Source organism: Epinephelus lanceolatus, chromosome 4, assembly GCF_041903045.1.
Source record: "Epinephelus lanceolatus isolate andai-2023 chromosome 4, ASM4190304v1, whole genome shotgun sequence".
Lineage (NCBI taxonomy): Eukaryota > Metazoa > Chordata > Actinopteri > Perciformes > Serranidae > Epinephelus > Epinephelus lanceolatus.
The window spans coordinates 49,148,807-49,175,135 of NC_135737.1; the positions used below are offsets into that span (position 1 = coordinate 49,148,807).

Here is a 26,329-nt window from a genome sequence, read left to right on the forward strand (position 1 = left end):
TGTGTCCTCAGGTGTGACTGTGTCCTCAGGTGTGATTGTGTCCTCAGGTGTGACTGTGTCCTCAGGTGTGATTGTGTCCTCAGGTGTGATTGTGTCCTCAGGTGTGACTGTGTCCTCAGGTGTGATTGTGTCCTCAGGTGTGATTGTGTCCTCAGGTGTGATTGTGTCCTCAGGTGTGACCATCCCGTGGACATCGCAGGTCTCTTCTCCTTCATGACGTTTCATTGGCTGACCCCTCTGGCTGTACACGCCAGCAGGAGAGGACAGCTCCTATTGCACGATGTCTGGCCTATATCACAGAAGGAGAGTTGCCATGCCAACAGCCTGAGGTGGGAGGAGCTAATGGGTTCTTTAAAAACCTGAGCTGCCTACATTTCCCACAATCCCTCCTGCTCAGTCCTCTGTGTGTGTCCTCAGGTTGGCGTCTCTGTGGGTGGACGAGCAGAGGTCAAAGGGCAGCGACGCGTCTCTGTGTCGGGTTGTTTGGTCCTTCTGCAGGACTCGTCTCTGCCTGTCCATCCTCTGTCTCACCGTCACTCAGCTGGCTGGATTCAGTGGGCCGGTAAGTCCAGTATTAGACCAGTATAAGACCAGTAATCAGACCAGTATAAAACCAGTAATAAGACCAATATAAGACCATTTTAAGACCAATAATAAGACCAGTATAAGACCAGTAATCAGACCAGTATAAGACTAGTAATCAGACCAGTAATCAGACCAGTAATAAGACCAGTATAATACCAGTAATCAGACCAGTAATCAGACCAGTATAAGACCAGTAATAAGACCAGTATAAGACCAGTAATCAGACCAGTATAAGACCAGTAATAAGACCAGTATAAAACCAGTAATAAGACCAGTATAAGACCAGTATAAAACCATTTTAAGAACAGTAATAAGACCAGTATAAAACCAGTATAAAGACCAGTATAAGACCATTTTAAGACCAGTAATAAGACCAGTGTAAGACCAGTTACAAGACCAGTATAAGGCCAGTATAAGACCATTTTAAGACCAGTAATAAGACCAGTGTAAGACCAGTAGCAAGACCAGTATAAGACCAGTATAAGACCATTTTAAGACCAGTAATAAGACCAGTGTAAGACCAGTAGCAAGACCAGTATAAGGCCAGTATAAGACCATTTTAAGACCAGTAATAAGACCAGTGTAAGACCAGTAGCAAGACCAGTATAAGACCATTTTAAGACCAGTAATAAGACCAGTGTAAGACCAGTAATAAGACCAGTAGCAAGACCAGTATAAGACCATTTTAAGACCAGTAATAAGACCAGTGTAAGACCAGTGTAAGACCAGTAGCAAGACCAGTATAAGGCCAGTATAAGACCATTTTAAGACCAGTAATAAGACCAGTATAAAGACCGATGTAAGACCAGTAGCAAGACCAGTATAAGACCAGTATAAAACCAGTAGCAAGACCAGTAATAAGACCAGTACCAAGACCAGTATAAGGCCAGTAATAAGACCAGCATAAGACCATTTTAAGACCAGTAATAACACCAGTGTAAGACCAGTAGCAAGACCAGTATAAGACCATTTTAAGACCAGTAATAAGACCGGTGTAAGACCAGTAATAAGACAAGTAGCAAGACCAGTATAAGACCATTTTAAGACCAGTAATAAGACCAGTGTAAGACCAGTAGCAAGACCAGTATAAGGCCAGTATAAGACCATTTTAAGACCAGTAATAAGACCAGTATAAAGACCGATGTAAGACCAGTAGCAAGACCAGTATAAGACCAGTGCAAGAACAGTAGCAAGACCAGTGCAAGACCAGTAGCAAGACCAGTATAAGACCATTTTAAGACCAGTAATAAGACCAGTATAAGACCATTTTAAGACCAGTAGCAAGACCAGTATAAGACCAGTATAAGACCAGTAGCAAGACCAATATAAGACCAGTATAGGACCGGTATGAAGATCAGTATAAGACCAGTATAAAGACTAGTATAAGACCAGTATGAAGACCAGTAGCAAGACCAGTATAAGACCAGTATAAGACCAGTTATAAGACCAGTAGCAAGACCAGTATAAGACCAGTTATAAGACCAGTTATAAGACCAGTATAAGACCAGTAGCAAGACCATTATAAGACCAGTATAAAACCCAGTATAAGACCAGTATAAGACCAGTATAAAACCCAGTATAAGACCAGTATGAAGACCAATATAAGACTAGTATAAAGACTAGTGTAAGACCAGTATAAAACCATTATAAGACCATTTTAAGACCAGTATAACCTCCTCCTCTTCCTGGTCCTCCTCCTCCTCCTACTCCTTCTCTTCCTGGTCCTCCTCCTCCTCCTCTTCTTCCTCCTCCTTCTCTTCCTGGTCCTCCTCCTCCTCCTCCTTCTCTTCCTGGTCCTCCTCCTCCTCCTCTTCTTCCTCCTCCTTCTCTTCCTGGTCCTCCTCCTCCTCCTCCTCCTTCTCTTCCTGGTCCTCCTCTTCCTCCCTCTCTTCCTGGTCCTCCTCCTCCTCCTCCTCTTCCTGGTCCTCCTCCTCCTCCTCCTCCTCCTCCTCTTCCTGGTCCTCCTCCTCCTTCTCTTCCTGGTCCTCCTCCTCCTCCTTCTCTTCCTGGTCCTCCTTCTCTTCCTGGTCCTCCTCCTCCTCTTCCTGGTTCTCCTCCTCCTCCTCCTCCTCTTCCTGGTCCTCCTCCTCCTTCTCTTCCTGGTCCTCCTCCTCCTCCTCTTCCTGGTCCTCCTCCTCTTCCTGGTCCTCCTCCTCCTTCTCTTCCTGGTCCTCCTTCTCTTCCTGGTCCTCGTCCTCCTCCTCCTCCTCTTCCTGGTCCTCCTCCTCTTCCTGGTCCTCCTCCTCCTTCTCTTCCTGGTCCTCCTTCTCTTCCTGGTCCTCGTCCTCCTCCTCCTCCTCTTCCTGGTCCTCCTCCTCTTCCTGGTCCTCCTCCTCCTTCTCTTCCTGGTCCTCCTTCTCTTCCTGGTCCTCGTCCTCCTCCTCCTCCTCCAGGCGTTTGTGGTGAAGCGTCTCCTGGAGTACACCCAGCAGGAGGCGCCCTCCCTGGGATGTGGTCTCCTGCTGGTCCTGGGGGTCCTGAGCACAGAGCTGGTCCGGTCCTGGTCTCTGGCTCTGACCTGGGCCCTGAACTACAGGACTGGGTGTCGTCTGAGAGGAGCCGTCCTCAGTCTGGCCTTCAGTAAGATCCTGAAGCTGCGCAGCGTCCGGGACCAGACCGTGGGACAGGTCCTCGCCCTCTCTTTGTCTGTTTGTTTATCTGTCTGTTTGTTTATCTGTCTGTTTGTTTATCTGGCTGTTTCTTTGTTTATCTGTGTTTGTTTATCTGTCTGTTTGTTTATCTGGCTGTTTCTTTGTTTATCTGTGTTTGTTTATCTGTCTGTTTGTTTATCTGGCTGTTTCTTTGTTTATCTGTGTTTGTTTATCTGTCTGTTTGTTTATCTGTGTTTGTTTATGTCTATCTGTTTGTTTATCTGTCTGTCTGTTTATCTGTCTGTTTGTTTATCTGTCTGTTTGTTTATCTGTCTGTTTATCTGTCTGTTTCTTTGTTTATCTGTGTTTGTTTATCTGTCTGTTTGTTTATCTGTCTGTTTATCTGTCTGTTTCTTTGTTTATCTGTGTTTGTTTATCTGTCTGTTTGTTTATCTGTGTTTGTTTATCTGTCTGTCTGTTTATCTGTTTGTTTGTTTATCTGTCTGTTTGTTTATCTGTGTTTGTTTATCTGTCTGTCTGTTTATCTGTTTGTTTGTTTATCTGTCTGTTTATCTGTCTGTTTCTTTGTTTATCTGTGTTTGTTTATTTGTCTGTTTCTTTATCTGTCTGTCTATCTGTTTGTTTATCTGTCTGTTTATCTGTCTGTTTGTTTGTCTGTTTGTTTGTTTATCTGTCTGTTTGTTTGTCTGTTTGTTTGTTTGTTTATCTGTCTGTTTGTTTATCTGTCTGTTTGTTTGTCTGTTTGTTTGTTTGTTTGTTTGTTTATCTGTCTGTTTCTTTATCTGTCTTTCTTTGTTTATCTGTCTGTTTGTTTGTCTGTCTGTTTGTCTGTTTGTTTGTTTGTTTATCTGTCTGTTTCTTTGTTTATCTGTCTGTTTGTTTGTCTGTCTGTTTGTTTGTTTGTTTATCTGTCTGTTTGTTTATCTGTCTGTTTCTTTGTTTATCTGTGTTTGTTTATCTGTCTGTTTGTTTATCTGTGTTTGTTTATGTCTATCTGTTTGTTTATCTGTCTGTCTGTTTATCTGTCTGTTTGTTTATCTGTCTGTTTGTTTATCTGTTTGTTTGTTTATCTGTCTGTTTATCTGTCTGTTTCTTTGTTTATCTGTGTTTGTTTATCTGTCTGTTTGTTTATCTGTGTTTGTTTATCTGTCTATCTGTTTGTTTATCTGTCTGTCTGTTTATCTGTTTGTTTGTTTATCTGTCTGTTTGTTTATCTGTGTTTGTTTATCTGTCTGTCTGTTTATCTGTTTGTTTGTTTATCTGTCTGTTTATCTGTCTGTTTCTTTGTTTATCTGTGTTTGTTTATCTGTCTGTTTGTTTATCTGTGTTTGTTTATCTGTCTGTCTATCTGTTTGTTTATCTGTCTGTCTGTTTATCTGTTTGTTTGTTTATCTGTCTGTTTGTTTATCTGTCTGTTTCTTTGTTTATCTGTGTTTGTTTATCTGTCTGTTTATCTGTCTGTTTGTTTGTCTGTTTGTTTGTTTATCTGTCTGTTTGTTTGTCTGTCTGTTTGTTTGTCTGTTTGTTTGTTTGTTTATCTGTCTGTTTGTTTATCTGTCTGTTTGTTTGTCTGTTTGTTTGTTTGTTTATCTGTCTGTTTCTTTATCTGTCTTTGTTTATCTGTCTGTTTGTTTGTCTGTCTGTTTGTCTGTTTGTTTGTTTGTTTATCTGTCTGTTTCTTTGTTTATCTGTCTGTTTGTTTGTCTGTCTGTTTGTTTGTTTGTTTATCTGTCTGTTTATCTGTCTGTTTATCTGTCTGTCTGTCTGTTTGTTTGTTTATCTGTCTGTTTATCTCTTTGTTTGTTTATCTGTCTGTTTATCTGTCTGTCTGTTTATCTGTCTGTTTGTTTATCTGTTTGTTTGTTTATCTGTGTTTGTTTATCTGTCTGTCTATCTGTCTGTTTCTTTGTTTATCTGTCTGTTTGTTTGTCTGTTTGTTTGTTTATCTGTCTGTTTGTTTGTCTGTTTGTTTGTTTATCTGTCTGTTTGTTTATATCCTTGTTTGTTTATGTCTGTCTGTTTATCTGTCTGTCTGTTTATCTGTTTGTTTGTTTATCTGTCTATTTGTTTATCTGTCTGTTTGTTTGTTTATCTGTCCATCTGTTTATCTGTGTTTGTTTATCTGTCTGTCTGTTTATCTGTCTGTTTCTTTGTTTATCTGTCTGTTTGTTTGTCTGTTTGTTTGTTTATCTGTCTGTTTATCTCTTTGTTTATCTGTCTGTCTGTTTATCTGTCTGTTTGTTTATCTGTTTGTTTATCTGTCTGTTTGTTTATCTCTTTGTTTGTTTATCTGCCTCCCTTCAGTCTTTCCTTCCTTCCTTCCTTCCTTCCTTCAGTCTTTACTTCCCTCAGTCTTTCCTTCCTTCCTTCCTACCTTCCTTCCTTCCTTCCTTCAGTCTTTACTTCCTTCAGTCTTTCCTTCCTCCCTTCTTTATTTCTTCTGTGCTTTTCTCTTTCCATCTGTCATATTCTGTCAGAGAATAATCTTTCATTCAATCTGTCCCCCCCGTGCCCCCCCATGTCCCCCCTGTGCCCCCCCATGTCCCCCCTGTGTCCCCCCCGTGCCCCCCCATGTCCCCCCATGTCCCCCCTGTGTCCCCCCCGTGCCCCCCCATGTCCCCCCTGTGTCCCCCCCTGTGCCCCCATGTCCCCCCCTGTGCCCCCCCATGTCCCCCCATGTCCCCCCCTGTGCCCCCCCATGTCCCCCCTGTGTCCCCCCATGTCCCCCCCTGTGCCCCCCCATGTCCCCCCCTGTGCCCCCCCATGTCCCCCCCATGTCCCCCCATGTCCCCCCCTGTGCCCCCCCATGTCCCCCCCTGTGTCCCCCCCGTGCCCCCCCCCATGTCCCCCCTGTGTCCCCCCCGTGTCCCTCAGCTGGTGAACATGTGTTCCAGTGACGGTCAGAGGATGTTTGAGGCAGCAGCAGTGGGCAGTCTGTTAGCAGGGGGCCCCCTGGTGGCCGTCCTCGGTGTCGCCTACAACCTGTTCATACTGGGACCGACGTCTCTGCTGGGCTCAGCTGTCTTCATCCTCTTCTACCCTGCCATGGTCAGTCCTCCTCCTCTTCATCACTCAGTCGCCAGTGACATCATCATCATGGTTGACCTGTAGTTATCCTCTGATCAGATGTTCAGCTCCAGGTTGACGGCGTACTTCAGGAGGAGGGGCGTGGCCGTCACAGACAGACGGGTGCAGAAGATGAACGAGATCCTCAGCCACATCAAGGTCATCAAAATGTACGCCTGGGTCAAAGCCTTCGCCCAGGACGTCCGCAGTACGTACTCACCTGCACACATGCTCACCTGGCCGACCTGCCGCTGTGATAGCAGAGCTAAGACATTGTGTCTGTCTCTCAGAAATCCGTGAGGAGGAGCGAAGGATCCTGGAGCTGACCGGCTACTTCCAGAGCATCACTGTGGGCGTGGCTCCCCTCGTCGTTGTCATCGCCAGCGTGGCAACATTCTCCGTCCATATGTTGCTAGGATACGACCTGACCGCAGCTCAGGTGCCACACTGAAAGATACCTAACTACCTGCGGTCACATGTCAGCTAACTGATGGGCCTTCCTCACACCTGTTAGCATTATAGCAGGCTACAGCTAACTGGCTAACCTTGCCACAGTTACAGTATGTCCTTATACCTGTTAGCATTATAGCAGGCTACAGCTAACTGGCTAACCTTGCTACAGTTATGTCCTTATACCTGTTAGCATTATAGCAGGCTACAGTTAACTGGCTAACATTGCTACAGTTATGTCCTTATACCTGTTAGCATTATAGCAGGCTACAGCTAACTGGCTAACATTGCTACAGTTATGTCCTTATACCTGTTAGCATTATAGCAGACTACAGCTAACTGGCTAACACTGCTACAATTATTCCCTAATACCTGTTAGCATTATAGCAGGGTACAGCTAACTGGCTAACCTTGCTACAATTATGTCCTTATACCTGTTAGCATTATAGCAGGCTACAGCTATCTTCCGTTGTTGACATACTTCACTGTTTTGATTTTCTTGGAGGAAGTGATGTAACCTTGTTTCCTGTCTGTCTCTGTAGGCCTTCACCGTGGTGACGGTGTTTAATGCGATGACCTTTGCCCTGAAGGTCACTCCGTTCTCTGTCAAGTCTCTGTCTGAGGCCTCAGTGGCTGCAGAACGATTCAAGGTCAGAACACTTCCTGTCCTCCTTACCTTCCAAACTTCCTACATTCCTACCTTCCTTCACTCCCTTACAACCTTTGAGTGAATACATTAATCAGTATTTGGATGGATGAATGAATCAATCAACATGCAGATGGATGGATGGATGAATGAATGAATCAACATGTGGATGGATGAATGAATAAATCCATATTTGGGTGGATGGTTGAATTAATTAATTAATCAATATTTTGATGGATGGATGGATAGATAAATGAATTTAGATTTGGATTGATGAACAAATAAATCAATATTTGGATGGATGAATTAATCATTTTTTGGATGGATGGATGGATGAATCAATCAATCAATCAATCAATATTTGGATGGATGAATGAATGAATCAATATTTGGATGGATGAATGAATCCGTATTTGGATGGATGGATGGTTGAATGAATTAATTAATCAATATTTTGATGAATGGATGGGTGAATCAATATTGCGATGGATGAACAGATGAATCAATATTTGGGTGGATGAATAATTCAATATTTGGATGAATTAATTAATCAATATTTGGATAAATGACCAGATGAATCAATATTTGGATGGATGGATGGATGGATGAACGAATCATTGTTTGGATGGGTGAATGAATGAATGAATTAATCATTATTTTGATGGATGAATGGATGGATGGATGGATGGATTAATTAATTAATCAATCAGTATTTTGATGGATGATGGATGGATGGATCAATATTTGAATGGATGGATGAATGAATTAGTGTTTGGATGAAGGGATGAAACAAAGCTCAGGGTGATCAGAGGACTCTTCAGCTAAAATCAAACCATCTCTGTCTTCTGTTGTCTGTCCTCTGTTATATGTCCTCTGTTGTCTGTCCTCTATTGTCTGTCCTCTGTTATCTGTCCTCTGTTGTCTGTTCTCTGTCTTCTGTTGTCTGTTGTCTGTCCTCTGTTATGTGTCATCTGTTGTCTGTCCTCTGTTATGTGTCATCTGTTGTCTGTCCACTGTTGTCTGTCCTCTGTTATGTGTCATCTGTTGTCTGTCCTCTGTTGTCTGTCCTCTGTCTTCTGTTGTCTGTCCTCTGTTATGTGTCCTCTGTTGTCTGTCCTCTGTTGTCTGTCCTCTGTCTTCTGTTGTCTGTCCTCTGTTATGTGTCCTCTGTTGTCTGTTCTCTGTCTTCTGTTCTCTGTTATCTGTCTTCTGTTGTCTGTCCTCTGTTGTCTGTCCTCTGTCTTCTGTTGTCTGTCCTCTGTCTTCTGTTGTCTGCCCTCTGTTATATGTCCTCTGTTGTCTGTTCTCTGTCTTCTGTTCTCTGTTATCTGTCTTCTGTTGTCTGTCCTCTGTCTTCTGTTGTCTGTCCTCTGTTATGTGTCCTCTGTTGTCTGTTCTCTGTCTTCTGTTCTCTGTTATCTGTCTTCTGTTGTCTGTCCTCTGTCTTCTGTTGTCTGCCCTCTGTTATATGTCTTCTGTTGTCTGTCCTCTGTTATGTGTCCTCTGTTGTCTGTCCTCTGTCTTCTGTTCTCTGTTATCTGTCTTCTGTTGTCTGTCCTCTGTCTTCTGTTGTCTGTCCTCTGTTATGTGTCCTCTGTTGTCTGTCCTCTGTCTTCTGTTCTCTGTTATCTGTCCTCTGTTATGTGTCCTCTGTCTTCTGTTGTCTGTTGTCTGTTCTCTGTTATCTGTCCTCTGTTATGTGTCCTCTGTCTTCTGTTGTCTGTTGTCTGTCCTCTGTTGTCTGTTCTCTGTTATATGTCCTCTGTTGTCTGTCATCTGTCCACTGTTGTCTGTCCTCTGTTGTCTGTCCTCTGTTATATGTCCTCTGTTGTCTGTCATCTGTCCACTGTTGTCTGTCCTCTGTTGTCTGTCTTCTGTTATATGTCCTCTGTTGTCTGTCATTTGTCCACTGTTGTCTGTCCTCTGTTGTCTGTCCTCTGTTATATGTCCTCTGTTGTCTGTCATCTGTCCTCTGTTGTCTGTCCACTGTTGTCTGTCCTCTGTTATCTGTCTTCTGTTGTCTGTCCTCTGTTGTCTGTCCTCTGTCTTCTGTTGTTTGTCCTCTGTTATATGTCCTCTGTTGTCTGTCCTCTGTCTTCTGTTGTCTGTCCTCTGTTATATGTCCTCTGTCCTCTGTTATATGTCCTCTGTTGTCTGTCATCTGTCTTCTGTTGTCTGTCATCTGTTATATGTTCTCTGTTCTCTGTTGTCTGTCCTCTGTTATATGTCCTCTGTCCTCTGTTGTCTGTCCTCTGTCTTCTGTTGTCTGTCCTCTGTTATCTGTCCTCTGTCTTCTGTTGTCTGTTCTCTGTTATCTGTCCTCTGTTGTCTGTCCTCTGTTATATGTCCTCTGTCTTCTGTTGTTTGTCCTCTGTCTTCTGTTGTCTGTTCTCTGTTATCTGTCTTCTGTTGTCTGTCCTCTGCCTTCTGTTGTTTGTCCTCTGTTTTCTGTTGTCTGTCATCTGTTATATGTTCTCTGTCCTCTGTTGTCTGTCCTCTGTTATATGTCCTCTGTCTTCTGTTGTTTGTCCTCTGTTGTCTGTCCTCTGTCCTTTGTTGTCTGTCCTCTGTCTTCTGTTGTTTGTCCTCTGTTGTCTGTCCTCTGTTATCTGTCTTCTGTTGTCTGTCCTCTGTCCTCTGTCCCCTGTCTTCTGTTGTCTGTCCTCTGTTGTCTGTCCTCTGTCTTTTGTTGTTTGTCCTCTGTTGTCTGTCCTCTGTCCTTTGTTGTCTGTCCTCTGTCTTCTGTTGTTTGTCCTCTGTTGTCTGTCCTCTGTCCTTTGTTGTCTGTCCTCTGTCTTCTGTTGTTTGTCCTCTGTTGTCTGTCCTCTGTTATCTGTCTTCTGTTGTCTGTCCTCTGTCCTCTGTGTTCTGTTGTCTGTCCTCTGTCTTCTGTTGTTTGTCCTCTGTTGTCTGTCCTCTGTCTTCTGTTGTCTGTCCTCTGTCCTCTGTTGTCTGTCCACTGTTGTCTGTTGTCTGTCCTCTGTTATCGGTCTTCTGTTGTCTGTCCTCTGTCTTCTGTTGTTTGTCCTCTGTTGTCTGTCCTCTGTTATATGTCTTCTGTTGTCTGTCCTCTGTTGTCTGTCCTCTGTCCTTTGTTGTCTGTCCTCTGTTATCTGTCCTCTGTCCTTTGTTGTCTGTCCTCTGTCTTCTGTTGTTTGTCCTCTGTTATCTGTCTTCTGTTGTCTGTCCTCTGTCTTCTGTTGTTTGTCCTCTGTTGTCTGTCCTCTGTCTTCTGTTGTTTGTTCTCTGTTGTCTGTCCTCTGTCTTCTGTTGTTTGTTCTCTGTTGTCTGTCCTCTGTCTTCTGTTGTTTGTTCTCTGTTGTCTGTCCTCTGTCTTCTGTTGTTTGTTCTCTGTTGTCTGTCCTCTGTCCTTTTCAGAGCCTCTTCCTGTTGCCTGAGGTTGACAGCATCCGTGCATTGCCTGGCGATCCCCAGGTTGCCGTGGAGATGCGTGGGGCCAGTCTGGCATGGGAAGGAGGTGGACAGAGCGCTCAGCTGAGCCCACGTGTCCACACAGCCAGCAGACTGAGACACAAGTACACTGACGTCTCTGTCCCCATTCGGACTGGTCTGACAGCTGATTGGTCTGTCCCTGGAGAGGAGGAGGGGCTAAACACTGTGTGGTGTCTTTCAGGTACAGAGACAGAGACGACCTCCCGGAGGGCGAGGGGGAGGAGGTGACCGGCTCCCTGCTGAGAGGACGAGGAGGTGGAGGAGGAGAAGCCTCCAGTCCAGAGGAGGAAGACGGGGAGGAGGAGGCGTGTCCTCCCCTCTTGCATGTCCCCCCTGTGTCCCACCGACTTCAGAGCACCCTGCACTGCATCAACCTGACTGTCCAACAGGTCTGTCCAGGACTCAGGGACAACACAAGGACAGCTCAGGGACAACACAAGGACAGCTCAGGGACAACTCAGGGACAACACAGGGACAACACAGGGACAACACAAGGACAACTCAGGGACAACACAGGGACAACACAAGGACAGCTCAGGGACAACTCAGGGACAACACAGGGACAACACAGGGACAATACAAGGACAGCTTAGGGACAACTCAGAGACAACACAGGGACAACACAAGGACAGCTTAGGGACAACTCAGGGACAACACAAGGACAGCTTAGGGACAACTCAGGGACAATACAAGGACAGCTTAGGGACAACTCAGGGACAGCACAGGGACAGCACAGGGACAGCTTAGGGACAACTCAGGGACAGCACAAGGACAGCTTAGGGACAACTCAGGGACAGCACAGGGACAGCTTAGGGACAACTCAGGGACAATACAAGGACAGCTTAGGGACAACTCAGGGACAACACAGGGACAACACAAGGACAGCTTAGGGACAACTCAGGGACAACACAAGGACAGCGTAGGGACAACTCAGGGACAATACAAGGACAGCTTAGGGACAACTCAGGGACAGCACAAGGACAGCTTAGGGACAACTCAGGGACAGCACAAGGGCAGCTTAGGGACAACTCAGGGACAACACAGGGACAACACAAGGACAGCTCAGGGACAACTCAGGGACAGCTCAGGGACAACACAGGGACAACTCAGGGACAACACAGGGACAACACAAGGACAGCTCAGGGACAACTCAGGGACAACACAGGGACGACTCAGGGACAAATCAGGAACAACATAGGGACAACACAAGGACAGCTCAGGGACAACACAGGGACAACTCAGGGACAACACAAGGACAACACAGGGACAACTCAGGGACAAATCAGGGACAACATAGGGACAACACAAGGACAGCTCAGGGACAACACAAGGACAACTCAGGGACAACACAAGGACAACACAGGGACAACTCAGGGACAAATCAGGGACAACATAGGGACAACACAAGGACAGCTCAGGGACAACTCAGGGACAGCTCAGGGGCAACTCAGGGACAACACAGGGACAACTCAGGGACAACACAAGGACAGCTCAGGGACAACACAAGGACAGCTCAGGGGCAACTCAGGGACAACACAGGGACAACTCAGGGACAACACAGGGACAACACAAGGACAGCTCAGGGACAACACAGGGACAACACAAGGACAGCTCAGGGACAACACAAGGACAGCTCAGGGGCAACTCAGGGGCAACTCAGGGACAACTCAGGGACAACACAAGGACAGCTCAGGGGCAACTCAGGGACAACTTAGGGACAACTCAGGGACAACACAGGGACCACTCAGGGACAACAGAAGGACAAGTCAGGGGCAACTCAGGGACAACACAGGGACAACTCAGGGACAACTCAGGGACCACTCAGGGACAACAGAAGGACAAGTCAGGGACAACTCAGGGACAACACAGGGACAACACAGGGACAACTCAGGGACAACTCAGGGACAACACAAGGACAGCTCAGGGACGACTCAGGGACAAATCAGGGACAACACAAGGACAGCTCAGTGACAACACAAGGACAGCTCAGGGACGACTCAGGGACAAATCAGGGACAACACAAGGACAACACAAGGACAGCTCAGGGACAACACAAGGACAGCTCAGGGGCAACTCAGGGACAACACAGGGACAACACAAGGACAGCTCAGGGGCAACTCAGGGACAACACAGGGACAACACAAGGACAGCTCAGGGGCAACTCAGGGACAACACAGGGACAACTCAGGGACAACTCAGGGACCACTCAGGGACAACACAAGGACAACAGAAGGACAAGTCAGGGACAAGTCAGGGACAACACAGGGACAACACAAGGACAGCTCAGGGACAACTCAGGGACAACACAAGGACAACACAGGGACAACTCAGGGACAAATCAGGGACAACATAGGGACAACACAAGGACAGCTCAGGGACAACACAAGGACAACTCAGGGACAACACAAGGACAACACAGGGACGACTCAGGGACAAATCAGGGACAACATAGGGACAACACAAGGACAGCTCAGGGACAACTCAGGGACAGCTCAGGGGCAACTCAGGGACAACTCAGGGACAACACAGGGACAACTCAGGGACAACACAAGGACAGCTCAGGGACAACACAAGGACAGCTCAGGGGCAACTCAGGGACAACACAGGGACAACTCAGGGACAACACAGGGACAACACAAGGACAGCTCAGGGACAACACAAGGACAGCTCAGGGGCAACTCAGGGGCAACTCAGGGACAACTCAGGGACAACACAGGGACAACACAAGGACAGCTCAGGGGCAACTCAGGGACAACTTAGGGACAACTCAGGGACAACACAGGGACCACTCAGGGACAACAGAAGGACAAGTCAGGGGCAACTCAGGGACAACACAGGGACAACTCAGGGACAACTTAGGGACCACTCAGGGACAACACAAGGACAACAGAAGGACAAGTCAGGGACAACTCAGGGACAACATAGGGACAACTCAGGGACAACTCAGGGACAACACAGGGACAACACAGGGACGACTCAGGGACAAATCAGGGACAACACAAGGACAGCTCAGGGACAACACAAGGACAGCTCAGGGACGACTCAGGGACAAATCAGGGACAACACAAGGACAGCTCAGGGGCAACTCAGGGGCAACTCAGGGACAACTCAGGGACAACACAGGGACAACACAAGGACAGCTCAGGGGCAACTCAGGGACAACTTAGGGACAACTCAGGGACAACACAGGGACCACTCAGGGACAACAGAAGGACAAGTCAGGGGCAACTCAGGGACAACACAGGGACAACTCAGGGACAACTTAGGGACCACTCAGGGACAACACAAGGACAACAGAAGGACAAGTCAGGGACAACTCAGGGACAACATAGGGACAACTCAGGGACAACTCAGGGACAACACAGGGACAACACAAGGACAGCTCAGGGACGACTCAGGGACAAATCAGGGACAACACAAGGACAGCTCAGGGACAACACAAGGACAGCTCAGGGACGACTCAGGGACAAATCAGGGACAACATAGGGACAACACAAGGACAACACAAGGACAACTCAGGGACAACACAAGGACAGCTCAGGGGCAACTCAGGGACAACACAGGGACAACACAAGGACAGCTCAGGGGCAACTCAGGGACAACACAGGGACAACACAAGGACAGCTCAGGGGCAACTCAGGGACAACACAGGGACAACTCAGGGACAACTCAGGGACCACTCAGGGACAACACAAGGACAACAGAAGGACAAGTCAGGGACAACTCAGGGACAACACAGGGACAACACAGGGACAACTCAGGGACAACACAGGGACAACACAAGGACAGCTCAGGGGCAACTCAGGGACAACACAGGGACAACTCAGGGACAACACAGGGACAACACAAGGACAGCTCAGGGACAACACAAGGACAGCTCAGGGGCAACTCAGGGGCAACTCAGGGACAACTCAGGGACAACACAGGGACAACACAAGGACAGCTCAGGGGCAACTCAGGGACAACTTAGGGACAACTCAGGGACAACACAGGGACCACTCAGGGACAACAGAAGGACAAGTCAGGGGCAACTCAGGGACAACACAGGGACAACTCAGGGACAACTTAGGGACCACTCAGGGACAACACAAGGACAACAGAAGGACAAGTCAGGGACAACTCAGGGACAACATAGGGACAACTCAGGGACAACTCAGGGACAACACAGGGACAACACAGGGACGACTCAGGGACAAATCAGGGACAACACAAGGACAGCTCAGGGACAACACAAGGACAGCTCAGGGACGACTCAGGGACAAATCAGGGACAACACAAGGACAGCTCAGGGGCAACTCAGGGGCAACTCAGGGACAACTCAGGGACAACACAGGGACAACACAAGGACAGCTCAGGGGCAACTCAGGGACAACTTAGGGACAACTCAGGGACAACACAGGGACCACTCAGGGACAACAGAAGGACAAGTCAGGGGCAACTCAGGGACAACACAGGGACAACTCAGGGACAACTTAGGGACCACTCAGGGACAACACAAGGACAACAGAAGGACAAGTCAGGGACAACTCAGGGACAACATAGGGACAACTCAGGGACAACTCAGGGACAACACAGGGACAACACAAGGACAGCTCAGGGACGACTCAGGGACAAATCAGGGACAACACAAGGACAGCTCAGGGACAACACAAGGACAGCTCAGGGACGACTCAGGGACAAATCAGGGACAACATAGGGACAACACAAGGACAACACAAGGACAACACAAGGACAACTCAGGGACAACACAAGGACAGCTCAGGGGCAACTCAGGGACAACACAGGGACAACACAAGGACAGCTCAGGGGCAACTCAGGGACAACACAGGGACAACACAAGGACAGCTCAGGGGCAACTCAGGGACAACACAGGGACAACTCAGGGACAACTCAGGGACCACTCAGGGACAACACAAGGACAACAGAAGGACAAGTCAGGGACAACTCAGGGACAACACAGGGACAACACAGGGACAACTCAGGGACAACACAGGGACAACACAAGGACAGCTCAGGGACGACTCAGGGACAAATCAGGGACAACACAGGGACAACACAAGGACAACACAAGGACAGCTCAGGGACAACACAGGGACAACTCAGGGACAACACAAGGACAGCTCAGGGACAACACAAGGACAACAGAAGGACAAGTCAGGGACAACTCAGGGACAACACAAGGACAACAGAAGGACAGCTCAGGGGCAACTCAGGGACAACACAGGGACAACTCAGGGACAACGCAGGGACCACTCAGGGACAACACAAGGACAACAGAAGGACAAGTCAGGGACAACTCAGGGACAACACAGGGACAACACAAGGACAACACAGGGACAACTCAGGGACAACACAAGGACAACACAGGGACAACTCAGGGACAACACAGGGACAACACAGGGACAACACAAGGACAACACAGGGACAACACAAGAACAGCTCAGGGACAACACAAGGACAGCTCAGGGACAACACAGGGACAACTCAGGGACAACACAAGGACAGCTCAGGGACAACACAGGGACAGCTCAGGGACAACTCAGGGACAACACAAGGACAACACAGGGACAGCTCAGGGACAACACAGGGACAACACAGGGACAACACAAGGACAGCTCAGGGACAACTCGGGGACAACACAAGGACAGCTCAGGGAGAACTCGGGGACAATACAAGGACAGCTTAGGGACAACACAGGGACAACACAAGGACAACTCAGGGACAACACAAGGACAACACAAGGACAACTCAGGGACAACACAGGGACAACACCTGTGTGTGTATATGTTTGTGGTATGTCAGTGTTGTGTGTGTGTGTGTGTCCAGGGGACGCTGGTCGGGGTGTGTGGGAGCGTCGGCAGTGGGAAAACCTCCCTGATGTCGGCCATCTTAGGACAGGTGACGTTACCTCCAGTTGTGATGTCACAGCGTGCTGCACACTGCATACCTGACTGATTGAACAGTATTGATCACTGACTGGTGCGTTGACAGATGGCGGTGTTGGAGGGTCGTGTGGCGGTCAGAGGACGGCTGGCCTACGTGGCTCAGCAGGCCTGGATCCTCAACGCAACGCTGAGAGACAACATCCTGTTTGGACAGGAGTACCAGGAGGACAGGTGAGACGCTTTGTGCCTCTTAGCATTATAGCAGGCTACAGCTAACTGGCTAACCTTGCTACAATTATTTCCTTATACCTGTTAGCATTATAGCAGGCTACAGCTAACTGGCTAACCTTGCTACAATTATTTCCTTATATCTGTTAGCATTATAGCAGGCTACAGCTAACTGGCTAACCTTGCTACAATTATGTCCTTATACCTGTTAGCATTATAGCAGGCTACAGCTAACTGGCTAACCTTGCTACAATTATTTCCTTATACCTGTTAGCATTATAACAGGCTACAGCTAACTGGCTAACCTTGCTACAATTATTTCCTTATATCTGTTAGCATTATAGCAGGCTACAGCTAACTGGCTAACCTTGCTACAATTATGTCCTTATACCTGTTAGCATTATAGCAGGCTACAGCTAACTGGCTAACCTTGCTACAATTGGTAAATGGTAGAATGGACCTGCATTTGTATAGCGCCTTTCTAGTCATCTAGTGACCACTCAAAGTGCTTTTTACACTATGAGTCACATTCACCCATTCACACACACATTCATACACCGGTGGCCGAGGCTACCATACAAGGTGCCACCTGCTACACACTCACACACCGATGGAACAGCCATCGGGAGCAATTTGGGGTTCAGTATCTTGCTCAAGGATACTTTGACATGCAGACTGGAGGAGCCCGGGATCGAACCTCTGGCTGTGGCACGTACCTCTGAGCCACAGCTGCAGTTATGTCCTTATACCTGTTAGCATTATAGGAAAGGTGGTCCAGCCCCAACACCAGGACTAACTTGTTTTTTTTAATCCGTCTCCGCAGGTACCAGTCCGTGCTGAGTGCGTGCTGTCTCAGACCAGACCTCCTCCTGCTGCCCAACGCTGACCTCACAGAGGTGATGTCACTTCCTGTTTGGTATAGACTGCTCTATATCAATAGTGCGCACTATGACCTGTCACAAAAGTGCGCACTATGACCTATCACCATAGTGTGCACTATGACCTGTCACCATAGTGTGCACTATTATCTGTCACCATAGTGTGCACTATGACCTGTCACCATAGTGTGCACTATTATCTGTCACCATAGTGTGCACTATTATCTGTCACCATAGTGTGCACTATGACCTATCACCATAGTGTGCACTATGACCTGTCACCATAGTGTGCACTATTATCTATCACAAAAGTGTGCACTATGACCTGTCACCATAGTGTGCACTATTATCTGTCACCATAGTGTGCACTATGACCTGTCACCATAGTGTGCACTATTATCTGTCACAAAAGTGTGCACTATTATCTGTCACCATAGTGTGCACTATGACCTGTCACCATAGTGTGCACTATTATCTGTCACAAAAGTGTGCACTATTATCTGTCACAAAAGTGTGCACTATTATCTGTCACCATAGTGTGCACTATTATCTATCATCATAGTGTGCACTATTATCTGTCACCATAGTGTGCACTATTATCTATCATCATAGTGTGCACTATTATCTGTCACCATAGTGTGCACTATTATCTGTCACCATAGTGTGCACTATTATCTGTCACCATAGTATGCACTATTATCTGTCACAAAAGTGTGCACTATTATCTGTCACGATAGTGCACACTATTATCTGTCACAATAGGGTGCACTATTATCTGTCACGATAGTGCGCACTATTATCTGTCACGATAGTGCGCACTATTATCTGTCACCATAGTGTGCACTATTATCTGTCACCATAGTATGCACTATTATCTGTCACGATAGTGTGCACTATTATCTGTCACCATAGTATGCACTATTATCTGTCACGATAGTGTGCACTATTATCTGTCACGATAGTGCGCACTATTATCTGTCACCATAGTGTGCACTATTATCTGTCACCATAGTATGCACTATTATCTGTCACCATAGTGTGCACTATTATCTGTCACAAAAGTGTGCACTATTATCTGTCACGATAGTGCATACTATTATCTGTCACAATAGGGTGCACTATTATCTGTCACCATAGTGTGCACTATGATCTGTCACCATAGTGTGCACTATTATCTGTCACCATAGTGTGCACTATTATCTGTCACAATAGGGTGCACTAGGACCTGTCACCATAGTGTGCACTATTATCTGTCACCATAGTGTGCACTATTATCTATCATCATAATATGCACTATTATCTGTCACCATAGTGTGCACTATTATCTGTCACCATAGTGTGCACTATTATCTGTCACAATAGGGTGCACTATTATCTGTCATCATAGTGTGCACTATTATCTGTCACAATAGGGTGCACTATTATCTGTCACAATAGGGTGCACTAGGACCTGTCACCACAGTGTGCACTATTATCTGTCACCATAGTGTGCACTATTATCTGTCACAATAGGGTGCACTATTATCTATCATCATAGTGTGCACTATTATCTGTCACGATAGTATGCACTATTATCTATCATCATAGTGCACACTATTATCTATCACCATAGTGTGCACTATTATCTATCACCATTATCTGTCACAAAAGTGTGCACTATTATCTGTCACCATTATCTGTCACAAAAGTGTGCTCTATTATCTGTCACCATAGCGTGCACCATTATCTATCACTATTATCTGTCACAAAAGTGTGCACTATTATCTGTCACCATAGTGTGCACTATTATCTGTCACAATAGGGTGCACTATTATCTGTCACAATAGGGTGCAGTATTATCTGTCACAATAGGGTGCACTATTATCTGTCACCATAGTGTGCACTATTATCTGTCACCATAGTGTGCACTATTATCTGTCACAAAAGTGTGCACTATTATCTGTCACCATAGTGTGCACTATTATCTGTCACAAAAGTGTGCACTATTATCTGTCACAATAGGGTGCACTATTATCTATCATCATAGTGTGCACTATTATCTGTCACGATAATATGCACTATTATCTATCATCATAGTGTGCACTATTATCTATCACCATAGTGTGCACTATTATCTATCACCATTATCTGTCACAAAAGTGTGCACTATTATCTGTCACCATTATCTGTCACAAAAATGTGCACTATTATCTGTCACCATAGTGTGCACCATTATCTATCACCATTATCTGTCACAAAAGTGTGCACTATTATCTGTCACCATAGTGTGCACTATTATCTGTCACAATAGGGTGCACTATTATCTATCACCATAGTGTGCACTATTATCTGTCACAAAAGTGTGCACTATTATCTGTCACCATAGCGTGCACTATTATCTGTCACCATAGTGTGCACTATTATCTATCACCATAGTGTGCACTATTATCTGTCACCATAGTGTGCACTATTATCTATCATCATAGTGTGCACTATTATCTGTCACCATAGTGTGCACTATTATCTGTCACCATAGTGTGCACTATTATCTGTCACCATAGCGTGCACTATTATCTGTCACCATAGTGTGCACTATCATCTGTCACCATAGTGTGCACTATTATCTGTCACCATAGTGTGCACTATTATCTATCATCATAGTGTGCACTATTATCTATCATCATAGTGTGCACTATTATCTGTCACAAAAGTGTGCACTATTATCTATCACCATTATCTGTCACAAAAGTGTGCACTATTATCTGTCACCATAGTGTGCACTATTATCTGTCACCATAGGGTGCACTATTATCTGTCACAATAGGGTGCAGTATTATCTGTCACAGTAGGGTGCACTAGGACCTGTCATCATAGTGTGCACTATTATCTATCACCATAGTGTGCACTATTATCTATCATCATAATGTGCACTATTATCTATCATCATAGTGTGCACTATTATCTATCACCATAGTGTGCACTATTATCTATCATCATAATGTGCACTATTATCTATCATCATAGTGTGCACTATTATCTGTCACCATAGTGTGCACTATTATCTGTCACCATAGTGTGCACTATTATCTATCACCATAGTGTGCACTATTATCTATCACCATAGTGTGCACTATTATCTGTCACCATAGTGTGCACTAGGACCTGTCATCATAGTGTGCACTATTATCTATCACCATAGTGTGCACTATTATCTATCATCATAATGTGCACTATTATCTATCATCATAGTGTGCACTATTATCTGTCACCATAGTGTGCACTATTATCTGTCACCATAGTGTGCACTATTATCTATCACCATAGTGTGCACTATTATCTATCACCATAGTGTGCACTATTATCTGTCACCATAGTGTGCACTATTATCTGTCACAATAGGGTGCACTATTATCTGTCATCATAGTGTGCACTATTATCTGTCACAATAGGGTGCACTATTATCTGTCACAATAGGGTGCACTAGGACCTGTCACCACAGTGTGCACTATTATCTGTCACCATAGTGTGCACTATTATCTGTCACAATAGGGTGCACTATTATCTATCATCATAGTGTGCACTATTATCTGTCACGATAGTATGCACTATTATCTATCACCATAGTGTGCACTATTATCTATCACCATAGTGTGCACTATTATCTATCACCATTATCTGTCACAAAAGTGTGCACTATTATCTGTCACCATTATCTGTCACAAAAGTGTGCTCTATTATCTGTCACCATAGTGTGCACCATTATCTATCACTATTATCTGTCACAAAAGTGTGCACTATTATCTGTCACCATAGTGTGCACTATTATCTGTCACAATAGGGTGCAGTATTATCTGTCACAATAGGGTTCACTAATACCTGTCATCATAGTGTGCACTATTATCTGTCACAATAGGGTGCACTATTATCTGTCACCATAGTGTGCACTATTATCTGTCACCATAGTGTGCACTATTATCTGTCACAAAAGTGTGCATTATTATCTGTCACAATAGGGTGCACTATTATCTATCATCATAGTGTGCACTATTATCTGTCACGATAGTATGCACTATTATCTATCATCATAGTGCACACTATTATCTATCACCATAGTGTGCACTATTATCTATCACCATTATCTGTCACAAAAGTGTGCACTATTATCTGTCACCATTATCTGTCACAAAAATGTGCACTATTATCTGTCACCATAGTGTGCACCATTATCTATCACCATTATCTGTCACAAAAGTGTGCACTATTATCTGTCACCATAGTGTGCACTATTATCTGTCACAATAGGGTGCAGTATTATCTGTCACAATAGGGTGCAGTATTATCTGTCACAATAGGGTGCACTAGGACCTGTCACCATAGTGTGCACTATTATCTATCACCATAGTGTGCACTATTATCTATCATCATAGTGTGCACTATTATCTATCACCATAGTGTGCACTATTATCTATCACCATAGTGTGCACTATTATCTGTCACAATAGGGTGCACTATTATCTGTCACCATAGTGTGCACTATTATCTATCATCATAATATGCACTATTATCTTTCACCATAGTGTGCACTATTATCTGTCACAATAGGGTGCACTATTATCTGTCACAATAGGGTGCACTAGGACCTGTCACCACAGTGTGCACTATTATCTGTCACAAAAGTGTGCACTATTATCTGTCACCATAGTGTGCACTATTATCTGTCACAAAAGTGTGCACTATTATCTGTCACAATAGGGTGCACTATTATCTATCATCATAGTGTGCACTATTATCTGTCACGATAGTATGCACTATTATCTATCATCATAGTGCACACTATTATCTATCACCATAGTGTGCACTATTATCTATCACCATTATCTGTCACAAAAGTGTGCACTATTATCTGTCACCATTATCTGTCACAAAAGTGTGCTCTATTATCTGTCACCATAGCGTGCACCATTATCTATCACTATTATCTGTCACAAAAGTGTGCACTATTATCTGTCACCATAGTGTGCACTATTATCTGTCACAATAGGGTGCACTATTATCTGTCACAATAGGGTGCAGTATTATCTGTCACAATAGGGTGCACTAGGACCTGTCATCATAGTGTGCACTATTATCTGTCACAATAGGGTGCACTATTATCTGTCACCATAGTGTGCACTATTATCTGTCACCATAGTGTGCACTATTATCTGTCACAAAAGTGTGCATTATTATCTGTCACAATAGGGTGCACTATTATCTATCATCATAGTGTGCACTATTATCTGTCACGATAGTATGCACTATTATCTATCATCATAGTGCACACTATTATCTATCACCATAGTGTGCACTATTATCTATCACCATTATCTGTCACAAAAGTGTGCACTATTATCTGTCACCATTATCTGTCACAAAAATGTGCACTATTATCTGTCACCATAGTGTGCACCATTATCTATCACCATTATCTGTCACAAAAGTGTGCACTATTATCTGTCACCATAGTGTGCACTATTATCTGTCACAATAGGGTGCAGTATTATCTGTCACAATAGGGTGCAGTATTATCTGTCACAATAGGGTGCACTAGGACCTGTCACCATAGTGTGCACTATTATCTATCACCATAGTGTGCACTATTATCTATCATCATAGTGTGCACTATTATCTATCATCATAGTGTGCACTATTATCTATCACCATAGTGTGCACTATTATCTATCACCATAGTGTGCACTATTATCTGTCACAATAGGGTGCACTATTATCTGTCACCATAGTGTGCACTATTATCTATCATCATAATATGCACTATTATCTGTCACCATAGTGTGCACTATTATCTGTCACAATAGGGTGCACTATTATCTGTCACAATAGGGTGCACTAGGACCTGTCACCACAGTGTGCACTATTATCTGTCACAAAAGTGTGCACTATTATCTGTCACCATAGTGTGCACTATTATCTGTCACAAAAGTGTGCACTATTATCTGTCACAATAGGGTGCACTATTATCTATCATCATAGTGTGCACTATTATCTGTCACGATAGTATGCACTATTATCTATCATCATAGTGCACACTATTATCTATCACCATAGTGTGCACTATTATCTATCACCATTATCTGTCACAAAAGTGTGCACTATTATCTGTCACCATTATCTGTCACAAAAGTGTGCTCTATTATCTGTCACCATAGCGTGCACCATTATCTATCACTATTATCTGTCACAAAAGTGTGCACTATTATCTGTCACCATAGTGTGCACTATTATCTGTCACAATAGGGTGCACTATTATCTGTCACAATAGGGTGCAGTATTATCTGTCACAATAGGGTGCACTAGGACCTGTCATCATAGTGTGCACTATTATCTGTCACAATAGGGTGCACTATTATCTGTCACCATAGTGTGCACTATTATCTGTCACCATAGTGTGCACTATTATCTGTCACAAAAGTGTGCACTATTATCTGTCACAATAGGGTGCACTATTATCTATCATCATAGTGTGCACTATTATCTGTCACGATAATATGCACTATTATCTATCATCATAGTGTGCACTATTATCTATCACCATAGTGTGCACTATTATCTATCACCATTATCTGTCACAAAAGTGTGCACTATTATCTGTCACCATTATCTGTCACAAAAATGTGCACTATTATCTGTCACCATAGTGTGCACCATTATCTATCACCATTATCTGTCACAAAAGTGTGCACTATTATCTGTCACCATAGTGTGCACTATTATCTGTCACAATAGGGTGCAGTATTATCTGTCACAATAGGGTGCAGTATTATCTGTCACAATAGGGTGCACTAGGACCTGTCACCATAGTGTGCACTATTATCTATCACCATAGTGTGCACTATTATCTGTCACAAAAGTGTGCACTATTATCTGTCACCATAGCGTGCACTATTATCTGTCACCATAGTGTGCACTATTATCTATCACCATAGTGTGCACTATTATCTGTCACCATAGTGTGCACTATTATCTATCATCATAGTGTGCACTATTATCTGTCACCATAGTGTGCACTATTATCTGTCACCATAGTGTGCACTATTATCTGTCACCATAGCGTGCACTATTATCTGTCACCATAGTGTGCACTATCATCTGTCACCATAGTGTGCACTATTATCTGTCACCATAGTGTGCACTATTATCTATCATCATAGTGTGCACTATTATCTATCATCATAGTGTGCACTATTATCTGTCACAAAAGTGTGCACTATTATCTATCACCATTATCTGTCACAAAAGTGTGCACTATTATCTGTCACCATAGTGTGCACTATTATCTGTCACCATAGGGTGCACTATTATCTGTCACAATAGGGTGCAGTATTATCTGTCACAGTAGGGTGCACTAGGACCTGTCATCATAGTGTGCACTATTATCTATCACCATAGTGTGCACTATTATCTATCATCATAATGTGCACTATTATCTATCATCATAGTGTGCACTATTATCTATCACCATAGTGTGCACTATTATCTATCACCATAGTGTGCACTATTATCTATCACCATAGTGTGCACTATTATCTGTCACCATAGTGTGTACTATTATCTGTCATCATAGTGTGCACTATTATCTGTCATCATAGTGTGCACTATTATCTGTCACAATAGGGTGCACTATTATCTATCACAATAGGGTGCACTAGGACCTGTCACCACAGTGTGCACTATTATCTGTCACCATAGTGTGCACTATTATCTGTCACAATAGGGTGCACTATTATCTATCATCATAGTGTGCACTATTATCTGTCACGATAGTATGCACTATTATCTATCACCATAGTGTGCACTATTATCTATCACCATAGTGTGCACTATTATCTATCACCATTATCTGTCACAAAAGTGTGCACTATTATCTGTCACCATTATCTGTCACAAAAGTGTGCTCTATTATCTGTCACCATAGTGTGCACCATTATCTATCACTATTATCTGTCACAAAAGTGTGCACTATTATCTGTCACCATAGTGTGCACTATTATCTGTCACAATAGGGTGCAGTATTATCTGTCACAATAGGGTGCACTAATACCTGTCATCATAGTGTGCACTATTATCTGTCACAATAGGGTGCACTATTATCTGTCACCATAGTGTGCACTATTATCTGTCACCATAGTGTGCACTATTATCTGTCACAAAAGTGTGCATTATTATCTGTCACAATAGGGTGCACTATTATCTATCATCATAGTGTGCACTATTATCTGTCACGATAGTATGCACTATTATCTATCATCATAGTGCACACTATTATCTATCACCATAGTGTGCACTATTATCTATCACCATTATCTGTCACAAAAGTGTGCACTATTATCTGTCACCATTATCTGTCACAAAAATGTGCACTATTATCTGTCACCATAGTGTGCACCATTATCTATCACCATTATCTGTCACAAAAGTGTGCACTATTATCTGTCACCATAGTGTGCACTATTATCTGTCACAATAGGGTGCAGTATTATCTGTCACAAT

General features: G+C 44.4%; 2 protein-coding genes across 3 annotated transcripts in view; both read left to right on the plus strand.

Moving 5' to 3' along the window:
• abcc5 (ATP-binding cassette, sub-family C (CFTR/MRP), member 5) overlaps nt 1-26,329 on the plus strand; it is a 49,855-nt gene that overhangs the window by 7,010 nt on the left and 16,516 nt on the right. The window contains exons 4-15 of one of the 2 annotated variants that reach the window (XM_078167434.1): nt 174-329; nt 418-562; nt 2,979-3,212; nt 6,072-6,245; nt 6,324-6,471; nt 6,554-6,702; nt 7,256-7,363; nt 10,738-10,895; nt 10,994-11,201; nt 16,639-16,710; nt 16,804-16,928; nt 17,749-17,821. In XM_078167434.1, the coding sequence (XP_078023560.1) occupies nt 174-329; nt 418-562; nt 2,979-3,212; nt 6,072-6,245; nt 6,324-6,471; nt 6,554-6,702; nt 7,256-7,363; nt 10,738-10,895; nt 10,994-11,201; nt 16,639-16,710; nt 16,804-16,928; nt 17,749-17,821 (1,750 nt within the window). Of the gene's footprint in view, nt 1-173; nt 330-417; nt 563-2,978; nt 3,213-6,071; nt 6,246-6,323; nt 6,472-6,553; nt 6,703-7,255; nt 7,364-10,737; nt 10,896-10,993; nt 11,202-16,638; nt 16,711-16,803; nt 16,929-17,748; nt 17,822-26,329 lie in introns of those variants that run through there. The other variant, XM_078167435.1, reaches the window with a different exon arrangement.
• Nucleotides 4,067-5,713, plus strand: LOC144462801 (uncharacterized; the record flags this gene model as incomplete). The annotated part of the gene is made up of 1 exon (XM_078167474.1): nt 4,067-5,713. A coding segment is annotated over exon 1 (1,530 nt), but the record flags the coding sequence as incomplete, so codon positions are not given.